General features: G+C 50.4%; 1 protein-coding gene across 5 annotated transcripts in view; it reads left to right on the top strand.

The window, feature by feature from the left end:
- The window catches only part of LOC119383346 (LIM/homeobox protein Lhx4), a 134,015-nt gene that overhangs the window by 94,345 nt on the left and 22,347 nt on the right, over window positions 1-17,323 (top strand). For 4 of the 5 annotated variants that reach the window (XM_037651427.2, XM_037651425.2, XM_037651428.2 and 1 more), the window contains 3 exons: window positions 13,431-13,722; window positions 14,266-14,391; window positions 14,590-15,764. In XM_037651427.2, coding sequence (XP_037507355.1) covers window positions 13,431-13,722; window positions 14,266-14,391; window positions 14,590-15,040 — 869 coding nt within the window. In that variant the 3' untranslated portion in view covers window positions 15,041-15,764. Of the gene's footprint in view, window positions 1-13,430; window positions 13,723-14,265; window positions 14,392-14,589; window positions 15,767-17,323 lie in introns of those variants that run through there. The other variant, XM_049412481.1, reaches the window with a different exon arrangement.

Genomic DNA, 17,323 nt, shown 5'->3' with positions numbered 1-17,323 from the left:
GGCTCCAAGACGGGCTCAACGCCACGTCGGAAGCGTGACCGCCGTGCATTGGTGCACATGCGCGCTACTGGAATAAATTGTTGTCATAGCAACTATAAACGGAGAAATAAAGACTGCAGAGAGATGTTGAGCTGCTGACTGCCTCTGCTGTTCAGCTAACGGAAATTGCTACCTCGTGGGATTCAATACTGTATTTCGCGTCTGTCGGAGCTTTCTCGACTCGCAAGCCCTTAATTACTTGGGGTTATGATCTCGTTTGAATTGATACGCGAGAGCAGTTTGTTTGGGCTTGACATTAATGGCACAGTTATAAATTGATGAAAATATGAGTAGAAATGGGACTTTAGGAAAGGCGTACTGTAGTAGACTGTTAATTCGCTCACTCCTCGAAAGTTCACTTATATTTGACGTCAGGGGCATAGCCAGAAATGTTTTCAGGGGAAGTTCAAACATACTTTATGTATGTTCGTGCGTGCGTTTGTATGTGTGCGTGTATATAGACGCAAGCAAAACTGAAAAATTTCGGGGGGTTTGAACCCCCCCCCCCCCCCGGCTACGCCCCTGTTTGACGTGATGAGTTCCTGTTACCACTCCCACAATCATCACATGACGTTTAAGCTCACTGTAGTTCGGAACCCTGTCCAGCAAACAACACGTATTTACTCCGAGCTTCCTGATATCGCCTTCACGTTGGAATACGATCAGAGAAGTTCCCGAGGCCGCAAATAAGGCGGCTTAAAAAAAAAAAAAGAAAACGTCATAACAGACTGCTCACCGATGCCACGATTTCTGCGGAATGCGAATGCCCAGTGATGAGTACAGCACGAGAAAATAAAAGCGAAATTAAAGGCGTAAAACATAACGAAAGCGACTCTCTGCTAGAGCACTGCACGGGCCGATTTTTCCGGCCCGGGCCCGGCCCGGCCCGAAAACACCATGCTCCGGCCCGCCCGAGCCCGGCCCGGTGTTCCTAAATGTGGCCCGTACCCGGCCCGGGCCCGAAAGGTTTGGGCCCGGCCCGGCCCGGCCCGGCCCGTTTCAGCTAGTTATGCCTTGAGCATAAAGGAGGCACTGTCCAGCCTTCGGTTATTGTGAAGATACCTGCCGCACACAAGATATTTTCTAGATTGTTTTAGGAACTTCTTTCAGTGTCACAACTTTCACCGGTACTGTGTATACTTTCGGTGAATTACGCGCGTAACACTTTTGCGAAATGATTGCAGGGCAATATAAAATATAATTGGAGTCATAGCTGGCTCTTTCATGTACGCACGCAGTGCTAACCACGCAATCTCATTTTTGCATTTCAAAGAACAACTACAAAATATAATACCTGCATAAAGTGGAGAAAAAAGCATGGCAGACATTTTTAAATTGAGTCTACATCAACTGCATACGAGCTAGGGCTGTTGAGTAAAAGTAGCAAGTCTCCTGCAAACCTCATCTATTGCACTATGCAATGGGGAAAAAAACGTGCTCTATCTGCTTCTGGGAGGAATACGCCAGGCTGGGCAGCGTTACATAAATTAAAGCTGTCGTGTTGACTCCTCGGCAGGCAACTGCACCCAACCTACACTATACGTTTTCGTGTTCAAAACAATAAGGTTCTTTGTCCCACCCTTCTTCCCCGAGTCACCGCCCCCGTCACCGCCACTCGGGGAAACGAGTGTCTCTATGGTCTGGCGCATCACCACTAGTAATGGGAGAATCAACAACGGCGTTTGCCCTGGGATAAGAGTCGCTCCGCATCTTGCACTTAAAATGCACGAAAAACAGCTCCTGAGATATTAATGACTCGCAAGTCGCCTTGGCCAGTCTACGGGCATGCGAGCGTAGCTGCATACTCGAAATGTTTCCCTAGATACCAACGCGCACATCTTATACACAGTAATCTAGGCAGTTTACCGTTCTTTTCCTTACACGGTACCCAAGAACGTCTTTCACTCACTATAATGGCGGAAACTTATATTAGGCGTTTTTTGAAATCCCATGTAGCATACCGATGGAGCAAAATTGTAGACGTCTTGTACTGTGCAATTTCTATGCACGCCAATGCACTCCAGGTGGTTTAACCCTTTCGGCCCTGGCGTCCTATAAAAAGGACACGAAGAAAAATTGCTATAAATTGTGACATAAATTACTAAAAAATTCAGAAATGTGTTTGTGGCATTCCCAATGCACCTGTGCAAACATAGTGAGTATATTTTCCATTATCGTCTTCCTCGGAAGTCTGCAATGTTGAAAACAAGACGGCGGAAGGTGAAAAAGACGACAAACGCCGCAACCAAATATTTGATGACATTTTACTGAATAACAATTTTTTCTGTAGCTATCGTAATTTTCTCTGTTGTTTCTAAAGTATTTGACGGCTTATTTACAAAGGGGGATTTCCCTAACATTTCCGCTTAGGCCGCTGCAACGAAAAATCTTCATGTCCTAAATATAGGACACCAGGGCTTAGTGGATGTGAGATCTTTGAAAGCATTGCATGATGACCCGGAGCCGTAGCGCTTGTGTCTGCTTCCAATTTCTTGTTATTCTCCTTGGGAAATACGCCTGCATTTCTTGCTAATTTGCAAGGGGGTCCGAACGGCGAGATTGTACATAACTGATGTGAATACATTTGCTGCAGTGTATGAATGATGCATGAGAGGGCTTGAAGATAACGAGGATGAAGTGCAGTTCCATCTGCTTGCCCATGCAGGCACGGGCGACAATAACTGCGGCACACCAAACGAGGATTCGGCAACCTATTATGATGTTAGATCTTACAAGGCATCCAATAATTAGATAATGGCCATTCAAGTGCATTGAAGAGCATTGTGTCACGAGTGCAAAAACTTGCTTTTGGACCTTTGAAACGCAGTAACTAATATATGGTTGCTGGCATGCTAGCTTCACAACCAGTTTAGATGTAAAGAGAGTAAAATAAATAGCAATATCGAAATATCCCCATATTTCCTTTCACAACCACTAAGCCCTGGTGTCCTATATATAGGACATGGCGCTATTTTTCTCATACACTGATGGGATGCTCAGGAAAGATTATTTTCGTGATCTTGAGGTAATAAAAAAGCAATCTCAACAAGAAAAAAATTATCTACCCGTTAAAAAAATTTCAGGGCTGAAAGTTAAATTACCCGGTGCCCTCAACGACGGCGTCTCATATTGGCCTCGAGGAGTTACGGAGTCGCCCTCTATCGGACGCGCCTCGATTGCGTGCTAGGCAGGATGCCGCCGGCGCGCTCCCCATAGGTTTTGCTGTCGGCGCTCTACAAAAACACCTCGCGGGAGCCCTCCAGGGCATTTCTGTAAGTACTTTCGAAATGAACTGTGTTCCTTACTGTCAAGATAATCATTTTCTACGAACTGAAAGCACAAGGTAGTCTGCAGTCGCTGTCTCTTTGCAGAAAACCGAGCACCCGCTTCTGTCACCGCGTTGGAGACCGCTGAGCCGGCTTCTTACGTGAAAGGTAGTCACTCGCTGAGTGCAAACTATGTGAAATATCTCGTTAGAGTAGACTGCCTGTATAACCAAACGGAGCATAACAGAAAGAAGCCTCAAGCCAGCGATCGCACGGGTTCGCGACGACTGACGGTGCCTCTACATGTATGAGCGTCTGCATGTATGTTCGTACTGCTGGTTTCGCTTTTGCTACGAGCGCGTTTTGGCACCGCGCTGCGAACTTTAGGCCGCAAAACATGAGAATTTGTGAGTAAACAGACAACTACTGTTGCGCGGACGCTATCAGAGCAGTTCAAAAACAATTTCCTTACAACTGCGGCTTCGGTGCGCATGACAACTTTGTGATCTGCCGTCCCGACGATTCAGTGTTTCTTTTTTTCTTTTTCGGTCTAAATTCGGGTACGTTTCAATGTCATTTGACAAGTTGTCTCGCACTGCGTATTGATCGGTCTTCTCAGCGGGCAAATGCCGCTGCTTCTGTTTCTTTATTCAGCGCATTCGTTTCGTTTGGTGCTCACACAAAACGTGAGCAAACGCGACGCCTTTTTTTAATGCTCCTTATTATCGTTCCGTTTGCATTCCAGTGAACTTGCCGCTCTCTGTGATCAACAAATTCATAGACCAAAGCTTCACCACTTCGAGATTGCTGGTGGAAGGAGAACCAGTCTACGAGACCGAGCATGTAGTAGCATGCGACGCCTAGGAAAAGAAAGAAAATAGAGTAACGCGGGAGAATCAGCACATCGACTGACAAGAAGAAGATGGCTTTCGCCTTCTAGTCATCTTTAACGAATGCATAAGGGACCCTGTGCGTTTTTTAATTCAACGTATCTAAACAATGACTTGTGCATCTGCAGCCGATTTTGTGGACGCTGAGCACGGGGCCTACGATCAAGAGGTCGCATTGGAGGGTTCTGAGATGGCATCGCACGTGGTAAAATGTAGCGCTTTTACCATCCTGTGGCAGATAAGCATCATTTGCCGGCGGGAAGCGCGCGCGAGCCATCGTCTCAGTGCGCGCTGTCTGCTACTCACCGAACATCGCAGGCCCGACGCAGCAACAAAAGTCTTCGTCGCGGAAGTGTTTGTTGCACACAAGACTCGTAGCGGATGGCTACTTGCCGGTTCTTAGCTTTACAACCCATGCTTCACGCTGTTTCTTGTCCCGCGGTTACCAGTGCAGGCTGACACTGGGCTCCTTTGCGTAAGCGCGGCGCTGCGGCACCGAGCGGTAGAGCCGCATGTTCGTCGCCTTCGGAGGCAGCCACTCTATTAAAATGGTTTCAATTGAGTAGAAAATGAGAGAAAACTTCCGAATTTGAACAGACCGCAGCGCATGTAGGACTTGAAACTCGTTTTCAAAGCACGCGGCAGTGCGCCACAAGCAGCCGACGCGGCGGCGGAGACCACGTGATCCTGCCAAGTACGTCACGCCGACGGTGGCGCCGGCGTTTCCAGTGGTGGGCCTCGAGGCCAATAGCCTAGGTCGCTTCGGGAAGTTAAACCCCACAAAACAACAAAAACAAAGCCACGCAACGTACACACGCAATTATACCTATACGTATGAGACCCGGGCCTAATACGGGCCTGGCTCAGGCCCGAGCCCGACCCGAGCCCGAAGACAAAGGGCCCGAGCCCGGCCCGGGCCCGATCCAAGAACCCCTTACCCGGCCCGGCCCGGCCCGCGGGCCGGGCCGGGCCCGGGCTTTCGGGCCGGCCCGGGCCCGTGCAGTGCTCTACAGTCTCTGCAACAGGCATCCCGCAGTGCAATTCGCGATCGCCAACCGACCGCTTAGGTTGAATGCAGAGATGGACGTAAGGACTTCGTCCGCGCACACGAAGACTTGTCATTTACCATAACAGCTCATCACTTTTTCAGAAGCAGCGCGTGCATGCTTCTTACAAGAAGGCTCGCGTCGTGATCACATGCACTCGGCGGCAAGAAAGGACAGCACTTTCCTTGTTGCGCGTAGATGAAGCAAGAAGGCTTAGGTGGAAGAAAAGAGAACGACAGCTGCAAAGGAGCCACCAACAAGACCCGCAAACAAGTTGCGAGTGTCTAGCGTGCGCGTCATCCCCGTATTCATACACAACTGTCACGGTCGAGCCTCAGGGAAGCATATCAGAATGGGGCAGTATCACACCGTTCGTCCTTTTCATTCAGAACGTGGCTGCAGCGCGCCTCAGGCGCGCAATGCGAGATGCCGGCGGCGTCAGCGAAGGGGCCCTCAATTGCAGCCGCGGCATCAGCGCGACAGCGGGGGCCACAGGGAGACAGACGCGATGCTAGACGACGCGCACGCGAAGCAAATGTGTCGTCGCAAATATTCCAGTCAGGCAGGCCAGCGAGCGAGGCTGTGAAGACCGACGCGAGGACGAAAAAAAAAAAAAAAATCCCCGATGCTTGACGCAGCAGCAAAAAAGGGAAGCTTCGCAGGCCAGGACCGGCGCTACCGTATTGCGTCGAGTAGTGTATATAGGGTCGCTGGGCGCGCACGAAAAGAGGAAAGAGGCATGGGGCTAGACGGAGCGGAACTTAAATCCGAACGAGCTCCGCTTCCAATAAAGAGAACAGCAAGAAGGACAGGAGAAGGACATTTCGGCCTACGCAGCACTGCGTGCGAGCGACCGTGGCGAGCTAGCGAGTCGCTTCTATAGCAGAGCTCGATCCTGGGTAGAATACGTTGCGGAGGTGACGCGTAGAGCTTTGTATATATGTGCGTACGCGCCACCGTGCTTGTGTGTGTGTGTGTGTGTACTACATAAGTATCCGTCTTGTTGGATGGCCGGCCGGCAGTTTTTTTGTTGTTACGCGATGATGGCGTGCACCGGGCAGAGAAAATAAAAAGTAGCAGGTGGAAGCTATATCGCAGAAGCCTCGGCGTCGGGGAGCGGGGCGTCCAGAATGGAAAGAAAACAAGCGGCGCGAGAAGGACCAGGAGGAGGCAGCAACGAAAACACGACGACAAAAAGCCGCCTGTGAATCTTCCCACTATGGTGAAGAAAAAAAATGATGAAGCCAGTGCAGCGGGCTTTTTTTGCAAGTGCAACGAAAGCGGCAGCACAGGGACCAAGAAAATAGAAAGGGACACTGCCAAGAGGACATTGGAGACGAAGAGACGATCGCGGTGTCGGAATTGGAATGGACCGGGCGCGAGTCAAGCTGCTCACCATGCAGGTAGCGTCCGCGCAGCCATCAAACAATACCACGGGGACACAGCGCGAGGGGTTAGTTCCGCAGGAGTCCCGAAATGCAACGAACGGGCTCGGAACAAAGTGAGAGGCGGGGGAACAGGATGGAGAGAGGACGATGCCTGTCCTCGGCAAATGCAGCAACGCAACGCACGGGAACGAAGAGGGAGAGAGATGGGAAGGACAAGACCACGCGGGCGCGACGATCGCGAGAATGCGCTGGGTCGCGGATAGACGAAGCAAAAGGAGGCGTCGCGCGCTTCTTCGTGAGTGGATTGATGCGTGCGGTGGCGACGGAGAACGGGGAGGAGAGGCTGTAGGAAGGCGAATTCGCTTGGAAAAAGAGAAAAAGAAAGATGGAAGGGAAACAAGAGAGAGAAAAAGAAACGAGATATCGTGAAATGCCGTTCGGTGCTATGGGGCGTCATGAATTGGGAGTTCAAGGCGACGCGACGAAAACAACAAGAACGCCCGGCGGGCCCAACAGCGTCGCAGCTTCGGGAATGAAATCTTTCCCGGGAACGACTAAGATGGAACGCGTTGAAGGGAGAAGGACGGCTAGGAGCGACCGCTGTGGGGGTGGTGCGGGGTTGGGAGGTTCGGCAGATTGCTTGCTGCACTCTGCGCGAGCCCTGCAGATGAAAACGGGCACGTGGACGACGGGACGGAGTAAATTTTAAAGTGGCTCACGTTCCTGGCTGAAATCGTAAAACAAGGGAAGTGTCGATGCGCGTCGTCTTCTTGAGGCCGAGGGACTCAATATCGTCGCTTATATGCGCCTCCCATACCAGGGGTCCTCGCCGGCCCTTTCTCTCTCTTTTTGCTTTTCGTACTTTCTGCGCACCGTGTATTTTCTTCGGTTATTTCTACACGAGACCTCCTTCTAGAAATCTCCGGCACGACAACCACTTCACTCGTTTCTTGTTTGCCGGCTACGCGCGGTACACAGCCGCGCGGGGGTGCCTGTCCCAACTTGATTCTCCGAAGTCGTCGTGACTCCCATTTTAATCTCGCGAGCTTTCGCGGCATTATATGCAATATCTCAGCTCGGCCCCGTCCTCTCAATCCATTCTTTCTTTTTTTTTCTATCTTTTTACGTACCTCTTGCCGGTGCCCAGATAAAAGAGAGCTCTCGTATAGGGATAGCGCACGTCGTATATATATGTGTATTGTATAGGCGAACACACTTTTTTTACACTCTCGAAACAAGCTGTGCCTTGTTCTGTATTTCGCTTCGCTTTCTCGAGAGACGCACTTCGCCGTTGCGGCCGCTCCGAATCAGGGCCCGATATCGCAAGATTTTATTTCCTACACGACGGGTGGTACAGCATCGCAGTATAGTGCCCGTCAACCAGAACGAGAGAAGTGAGCTTGTCGTCCTGCCCGAGGGACAACTTGACCAGTAACGAAACGATGGGGGCTTCTTCTTTGCGTGTACCTGACATCTCTGTCGCTTGCGAACAGTCTATGTACACAGCAGCGCCGACGGGGTGGCAGGTCTGCTCCGTTTAAATACTGCTCCGTTTAAAGTGTCCGATCGCTATCGCTCGCTGCTACACTCTACGCAGCGCGGCTTTCTTCCGCTCGTCGACGAAGGTTGTAAATGATTGTTCCCTCCGCGTTCGGACAGGTTAACACGCACGCAGCGGCTCTTATAAGACGCTGCACCAGCCTGCGTGAAGTAAACGAAACAGAGAGCTGTTGCAGAAGAACTGACGGCGGTTTTCGTGTCGCGCTCTGCGGCATCGACGTCTCTTTTCACTTTTTTTGTCTTGCGGGGATGACGATGTGATATTATCTCGCGGACATTAAGAAGGGGTATTAGCAAAAAATGGACATCGCTATAAACGCGACTCTTACGACTGTGCGCTCGCCAAGTTTTGAGATCGCTATCGTAGACTTTCCGGAGAACATAGCCTGGCTTTGATAGGTAGAAAACTGTGTGAAGGACAGCTGGTAAAGGAAGAAATAATATAAAAAAACTTCTGCTGTACTTGGCGTTTATAAGAAGAAGACATATACAGTTAAAGTCTGGCCTTCCAACCCTCTTGGATGTGCTCGTATTGCAGAAAAAGTTCTCACTTTCATTTTGCAGAACTTTTAAAAAAATTTGTGTTGACGCCGCGGTGATTAAAGAGGTGACAACATGTCTTAATTGAATGACAGTGGGGGTTTTATTAGCCAATTTAGCTATGCCTTCGCTGTTGCTTGCTGATTGAGCGGAACGATAGGACATGAACAGACCAACGTTTCTCGAAGAGGCGCAAACAGCGTCGTTAGTCATTTCTTTTTTATTTTCCTATCTTTAACTGTCAATTTAATTGACGAACAATCAAATGCATTGCCAAGTCTGTGAGACCGCAGCAGGACAGAAAGAAGAACGGTTGCCTTTTAGGCTTGATTAACGATCTAGATGGGCATAACGCAAAATTTATACACGACGAAGCGAACTCCTATCGAGCCGCCAACTAGCGCAACTTTCAGTATTATGCTATCAGCAAGAAAGGGCGGGGCGCAGACGCTCTGCTCATTACGGCGTACTATAGAGATTGTGTTTGTCGATGCCCGTTGCTGTTTAATGGGCTCGGAATTAGCTTCGCTCACACGCGCACACGTAAGGGTGGCCAGCCAACAGGCTGGTATTGAGGGGCTCTTCACAAGGACGGTCTGGCTACCCTTTGACGATGGTTCCCGAAATTTCCATCTCGGAGCAAGAATCCGTAGCACGACGTTCGTTGACGGCCGAGCCAAACACAAAAGAAATCTTGGCGTGACACTGGGCGAATGCATCAGCGCAGGAGCGGCTGTTTCCATCGTACGCACACTTTCGGCTGCCCTTCTTCTACGCGAGACAGAGCGGGCACAAATCAGAGCGGACACGGGGGACTCGCATTAGTATGGGCTTCTCGGCACGGCGGCCGGCGAAGATATGGGGGCGGCTGTGCCAGCGAGCGCTTTTTCCATCTCGTCCGACGATGCTGCTGAACGGGAATCGATCCAGGACGCGAAGGAAGGAAGGTATACGACGATGAGACCCCGCGCGCCACCGTCGTTGTCGTCCTCGTCGTTTCACCGCCACGCCGTGGCAGCGCCCAGACGGTCAGGACATGACCCGCATCGTAAGGAGCCTCGGCCGAGCCCTCCGCGGGCCAAGCGCCTCAAATTGCGGGGCTTTGCGCGGGCGAACGAGTGGGGAGGGAATAGGGGTGGCTCGACGCTATTGTGCTTGATACCCGTAGGAGCCGCCTCGTGCGCGTGATGGGCGCCGCAGATTGCGTACGGACCGCCACTGCGCTTTCCTGCAGCGCTCGCGTGTCGGCTCCTGGAGGGCACACGGTGAGTCCTTTTATTTCTGCCGATGCTCGCTGTGTTGGGACGAGTCCCTCTGCCTCGTGTATAACCCTCTTATTCTTGGAAACATATCGAGAAAGGCGCTCGCGAACTAGAGTATAAGGCACGGTGAAGCAGAACCGAAGTACCAGGCTCGATCAGTCCAAAAGACGGGAGGAGTACAAGGGAAAAAGAAAACAGTAAAATAAAATAAAGAGAGAGACACTGTGCGAGCAAGGCGACATCGTGTTTGTGCGGTGCGGGAGACCCTTATCGAACATCCTCGACGGAGATAACGCCGGTAAAGGCGGCGAAGCTTTTCGATTGCCCCGCCGCCGCCACCACCACTCTCATCTTTTTTAGAAGGGTGTGCTGTAGCGGCACTTTAGGATCAACCTTTCGAGAGCTGGCACTGAATTACAAGATCGGACCAACGGAGAGAAGGGGACAGTGGAAGACGACAACGACGCTTCCTGGATCGCCGATACTCGTGAAAGCTGGTTGTCGACTGCCGCTGATGGCCGCTGCCTTCGGGCCCTCCAATAGCAGCTCGTGAGGTAAAGGCGGAAGGGAAAAAAAAAAAGAAGAAGACAGAGATCTCCGGCTTACAAGCGCCGTTCTTTGAGGGGAGACTGCAGGGAGCATTTGCCAATGTTAGATGAAACGGCCGTTTCATCTGTTCCCGAAGCTGCCTTCTAAGCCATCGTGCCCACTGGCGCCCCTATCGCTCCCTCACTTGCATTTTTGCAATAGCCTAGGCTTGTATGGCTCCTCTGTGTACTCTTCGTGTGTCTATCGTTTCTTTTCTCGTTCCATTTCTGGCCGGGTCTGGATCGAGAGCGAATCGCAAGAATCCCGCGTGATGCCGCACCGCGCGGGGCACTTGGCAGGCCCGGCGCGTCGGTACGGTGCGGAAATAAAGGCCTCGAAGGACAGGAAATTTGTTCGAACCACATCAGCAGTCCATTCTCGTTGCTGGCATGAACGACGGCGATGGAGGCAACAGTGGCGGCATCGAAAAAGAGACGTCGTCTTCGACTCAAAGGACGAGAAAAAAAGAAGAAAAGAAAAGCGATCAGGGGAAGCTTATATAGAGTCGCCCCCTCTTTTCGAAAGAGGCATTTAAACGGCGGTCCGATAGGAAATGGCTGTCTCGTCTTTATCAAGCTGCTCGCTCACGCGCACAAGCGCTCTCTCACGCACATACTCATTCGCCTTGTTTAGTGTGCTCGCCGAATGTCCTCTTTTCGTGGTACCGCCAGCCAACATCCGCTCAACTTAGATACCATCACCTGTCGTCCATTCGTGTGAGGGGTTGCTTCTTTCACTCACCCCTTTTTTTCTTTCCCGCTTCCGCGGCATCCACCATGTATGCCAGTCTATATGTGCGCTATACTGAGTCGACCGGCCGGACTCCTTCCATTTCTCTATCGGATCATGTATTCGCTGAGCACGAACGTCGAGGGCCAGGAGAAAGAAAGATAAAAGGATAACGGATGCAGGAGTTGCATATACGTTGCAGGGTCTGAATACCGAACATCCTCCGAGCTTAGCGCTTTCTCAGTCTTTTTTTTTTCTGTTCCATGCATCCGAGTGGTCGAATAAGCTTTCTGAGACGTTCAAAAAAAAAGCGCAAGGCACCTTATTCGGCGCATTATCCGGACTTCGCAGGATGAGCAAACGTCGCATCCAAATGGTGGGAAGCGTGACGGAGGCGGGGAACCTAAAGCCAGGTACTTTATGCTTCCTGAGCGCGAGTTCTAGGGTCCACTTGAATTATCGCTTCGGCATTCTGAGTTGCTTGCTGTATCGGATTGAGCGTGCCACTTTACATTCATTCGATGTACCGGATACTGAGCGGCGTTGTCTGCAATTGTGCAAGACTCAGCAAGTCGCGTTTGCGGCCCTGATAGCCCTGTAGAAAACCTGCACCGAACATATATAAGGACCTAGTAACTGTATGGTGGAAAATGACTCTTAATACTGCAGTGCACAGACGATTACTTTGCTGCACAAAAGCATGTCTGCAACCCCAACATGCTGAAGAAAAAACTCACCCCAGTTTCACCCATTGTGAAATATGCACAAACAGTGTAGCTGTGGTTCACCTTTGTTTCAGTGGGAGCTACGCCATCTATGGGTGTATCTGAGAAACGGAGCGTGACCAGCGCGGACACTCATCTGTCGTCAGGCCCATCCTTAGGACAGCTCCGCTTTTAAAACAAATGGATCAGACTATGAAGTTTGCTATAATGCTCACGTGCTGACATTTAAAAAAGGTTAACGCGCATCGTTAACGAACGCAACCGATCGTTGCAGTTGACTGTCGAGTGTTTAATAGCTTGAATTACAGGCGTACTTAAACTTCAGGCAATAAGCTATGGCAGTGTGATACAAAACCGGCTTTCTGGTCCCAGTATGTTCTGTATAGCAGAGAGCCTACACTGCACTGTCGACACACTGGTTTACTATCTATCTGGCTATAACATCACAAAGCTGCACAATAAGCTATATGGTAATCCAAACTGCAGCAGAGACCCCCGACTTGGCTGTATCACCACCTGTGATAATCCTGCTTCTTCGCAGCAGTCTGAGATGATGGACAGGCAACACGCAATATCCTTTTGAAGTAGAGATGGTTTCTCAGCAGCATAACTTTTTTGCTCCTGCTCACACTTCGTACAACCTTCAGTCTACGTTACCTACTGTACCGATGTATCTGCTCCACATGACACTTTTTCGATGCCACAATTTCGGGGTTATTGTGCGGTACGCGGCTTATGTGCTGGTTTTATTGAACTACGTGCTGTGTTACGCGCACAGGCCCATATTTGGGTATCACTGTCAGTCAAAACACCAGTTTGAAAGCATGGAAGGCCGATTTCCGATCAAGGCTGGGGTGCTTGTGTTACTGTGTCCCTTCTCCTTGATATGCGTCGAGAAGCGCCATTTCTTGCTGAGGCGCCCGCACAGATGCTTCCGCCATCGTGGATGACGATAACTTGTGAAGCGGGCTTCTTTTCACGAGTGATCTTATCGAGGTGAAGCGAAATTTAAAGGCAGTGTTACATTCGTGCAGACGCTTTGGATACATTGATGGTTGAGGTGAACTAAGGTGTATCTGGATAGATTTCAAGTTCAAGGATTGGGCTAGTTGGTTCGGTACATCCAATGAGGCCGTAGCGCTCGAAAGACAGGAACAAGGGAAGAGGACAGCACGTCCTGCCACCTCCCGTTGTCCCTGTCTTTTGAGCGCTATGGCCTCTTTGTATGTATGCGTCTCACCAAAGCTCGGCGATCTTCAATTCTGATATTCGGGCCGGCCTCTAGCTACCTCCTGCGCTGCCCACAACGCAACACGACCCTTATGACAGACCTTTTTTATACGTCAATAGAGACACTATATAACGAGCCTTACACATTGCGTTCATCTTCGGCGCAGATTCCATGGACATGAAGTCTGGCCCCGGGCGGCGCGTAGTCCAGGCGGGTACACTGAGCATGACACCAGGCGGCAACGGGCTTGGCGCTCTGGGCATGGCCGGTCTTCTACCGGGTCCCGAGTGTGCGGGCTGCCAGAAGCCCATCCGCGAGCGGTTCCTGCTCAAGGCGCTGGACCAGCTGTGGCACGAGGACTGCCTCAAGTGCGCCTGCTGTGACTGCCGCCTTGGAGAGGTCGGCTCCACCCTCTTCACCAAGGCCAACCTCATACTCTGCAAGAGGGACTACCTCAGGTGAGCGTAGGTTCCAGAGGTCGTCTCATTGCATGTACTGTGCTAGCGGGGCAGCCAAGGTATATTAATTTCGACTGTTTGCTCACGAGGGCATGTCATATTTATTTCGTCTCGGTGGAGGCTAAAAACATAAAGACACCTCCACGTTAAAGAATTCTACATACCTAAGCGACCCGAGCAGTAAACTACGGCGTATCTCATATTCCCGTCTTTATTTGGGACCTTAAACACAATAAGTGCTCGTTCAGTGCTTAAGTGGTTAAGAGTGCTTAAGAGAACACAGCCAATTAAAAATAAAACACAAGCATGTGTATAAGAGCTCATGTCATCTTTAAAACGAGATGTGCTATAGTATGGATTAACAAGCAAAGAGTTTGGCAATAGTGAAGAACACGGCTCAACTTTTCGGACGTGTACACGAAGTTTATATTGAATCCATTTGATTCGGGTAAAAGCAGATCTTTGTTGTATATTGCCTCATATTATTGATATACAGTGTCGTTTAAACAATGTGCCTTTCTCTCTATCTTTCTCTCTCTGCAGGCTTTTCGGCACTACTGGTCTCTGCTCGGCGTGCAGCAAAACAATACCGGCCTTTGAAATGGTCATGAGGGCCCGTGGGAATGTCTACCATTTGGAGTGCTTCGCCTGCCAGCACTGCAACCACAGGTGCGTCTTTCGCGGCAGGAGGTTCGCGTGAAGTTGTGTACACGAAAAAAAAAAAAGCAGATGTTCTTGAGGTGAAAGAAAGTGAACACAAATAGAAGAAAGACGCGTTTAACTGTCGCTCTTTCATCAACCAACACAAAAGAAGTTTATGGGCTCTTATAGCTCTCCATCACAGCCTACTTGTTTCCCCATGTGCAGGTTTTGCGTGGGCGATCGCTTCTACCTGTTCGACAACAAGATCTTGTGCGAGTACGATTACGAGGAGCGGCTGTCCTTCCAGAACGTGCCGTTTCCGGGCCACAACCCCAGCAACCAACAGCAGCAGCAACAACAGCAAAATGCCAACAATGCGTCGACACCTGGTGCAGGAAGCGGTGGCGGAGGCAATGGTAGCATCAGCAACCACCAGTCGAGCAACGCGGGTAGCAATAGCAACAGCGGCCCAGCCACCGGCGCGACGGCGACGAACAACGCCGGTCACCCGCCCATCGGTACACCTCCTGGCAGCGCCGGTGGCCCCAATGCCAACAACGGCAACAGCAATAGCCTGCAGCGGCTCAAGCGACACACGTTAGATAGCCTCCCCGTGCAGGACGATGCGTCCAGTGGATACGGCAGCCCCGACTCCATGATGAGTGACGGCAAGTGACCCAGGGACAAAGGCGGCCGCGGTCGGCACCACGCCGGGCCCGCCGCCCTCGCCTGCAAGCAAGACTTGAGCTAATGCGCCTTCCTGGCCTGGACTATTCGTTGAGGCCACGCGTACGCTAGCGCTCACCTTGTGTGACCGTAGACTTAAGCTCGCGCGAAGTGCGGTTTTATGGTGCGCGAATGGACGTTGGGACAATGGAGCGCCGGCCTGACCATCTGGTTGACCGAAAGAAAACCGTCGCTCTGTTTTGACTGGTAAAGATATGAAGAGCTACGCATGACCAGGAAACAAAAGAAAAGAAAACGGCGTAATCGCCGAAGGGTCGAGAAGAAAGCTTTACTCTGTGACATTGGGTCGAACGCGTGACTCCACTTGCGACTGGGCTGAAGTGTGCGTGTCTGTGAGCGCTTGTGCATAATTGACTCGTAGTGACATGGGTTGTGCGCGTTGGACGTGTATGACGTACATTTTGCCATGTGAGGCAGCTCCTGTTGTTTTCCGTCGTAATTTCGGCAAGGGTCCACCCAGTAACAGCGATACGGTGCCGGACCAAACCGTCCCGGGACATCGGGGCGTCATCGTTACGTTTCCTCAACTTAAGCTTGCCAGAAGTGCGGGCGAAGCCAAGCCAAGGACTGGTGGAATCCGGACTGAATAGAGAATTAGTGCGTCTTCTCCTCCGTGGGACGTGAGGTCGGCTACTGTTCGTCCAACGTGAATGGTCAGTACCTTTCGGACTTTCGTTGACGTGTTCGTTGCATAGTGTACTTTATTTGGTGCTGTGGGCGGACGAATTAGGTCCTGCATTTAATGACACGAACAGACAACAAAAAAGGGGTGAGCTTATCCTCCCCGGTAGCACTATAATTGTCTGCAAAATAGCCAATAAAGATGTGCTATAGACGACCTCCAGAGATTCCCGTGAAAAGTGCACATTCATAGTGGTCATGCTCCTTGGCTGCTTGTTGAGGGCAGGTCGAAGGTCAAGTCAGAGGATCAGCGGCTGAACCCTGTCAATAATTAAAAGAAATGGTAAAAAAAGAAGAAGATAAAGTTAACCTTAGAAGATGATGTTACTTGATTCTTTCGAAGGAAAGTGGTTCTTATGGTCATGTATTATAGTACGTACTAAAAACACATGATCAGCTGCTTCCCAGGGCAGTTTCCAGAAATGCGCCAACTACGAGAACGAAGAGATAGGGAAGAAAAAAGAAGTGTACATTGAAAAAGCAGAGATTCAAAACACGCACAATGAAACATAGATAGATAGATAGATAGATAGATAGATAGATAGATAGATAGATAGATAGATAGATAGATAGATAGATAGATAGATAGATAGATAGATAGATAGATAGATAGATAGATAGATAGATAGATAGATAGATAGATAGATAGATAGATAGATAGATAGATAGATAGATAGATAGATAGATAGATAGATAGATAGATAGATAGATAGATAGATAGATAGATAGATAGATAGATAGATAGATAGATAGATAGATAGATAGATAGATAGATAGATAGATAGATAGATAGATAGATAGATAGATAGATAGATAGATAGATAGATAGATAGATAGATAGATAGATAGATGTAGTGATATAGGCTGTGCGCGTTGCTGTGAAGAATGAAAAATTCACAGAAATAAATGTTCTCTGGCAGAGTGGGCGTGGTATATGGGGAAATAAAAGATCCTGCGGAGAGGGGGCGGTGGCGATTGAGAGAAAGAGCTCGCGCGCTCGCGGTCGTGCAAATCCCAAGGCAACCGATCCTTCCATTTGCGCCCTGGCGCGCTCCGAGAACGCTTCTCGGCGCGCCCGTCCATTAGCCGGCCGTTCCATGCGCACTACTCTACTCTCCCTTATTTACCTAAGTGGCACGACGCCGCGCACTCGGGAACATCCAGGAGAAAGAAGATCAAGTAATGGGGGGTTAAATAAAAAACAGAAAGGAAAAGAGAAAAATCAGCCGGAATCGAAAGCAACGCACGGCCGTTTTCTTTTACTCTCTGTCTCTCTGAGCGTACGTCCCATTCGTTTCACGTGTTTTTGCGGGTGGCGCTCTCAGTTGGCTCGTCGTCGGTGGCAGTAGTGCGTGCCCGCTGCTGCGTCCCACCACTGCCCGCGCTATATTGCTGCTGCGCGCGAGAGGGGATGGGGGAAAGGGCGGGCTCGGGGGCCTCGCTCTGGAACAAACAACTCGACGATGGTTTTTAGTGGACTTAAAAGGCTTTTTAGCCTCTCCCCGCGGGTACGTCGCCGGAAGAGCCGCCG

The sequence above is a fragment of the Rhipicephalus sanguineus genome, chromosome 2, assembly GCF_013339695.2.
Source record: "Rhipicephalus sanguineus isolate Rsan-2018 chromosome 2, BIME_Rsan_1.4, whole genome shotgun sequence".
In the NCBI taxonomy this organism is placed as follows: Eukaryota; Metazoa; Arthropoda; class Arachnida; order Ixodida; family Ixodidae; genus Rhipicephalus; species Rhipicephalus sanguineus.
Note: the sequence above shows the minus strand (reverse complement) of the source record. Positions and strands in the feature narration are given on the sequence as shown.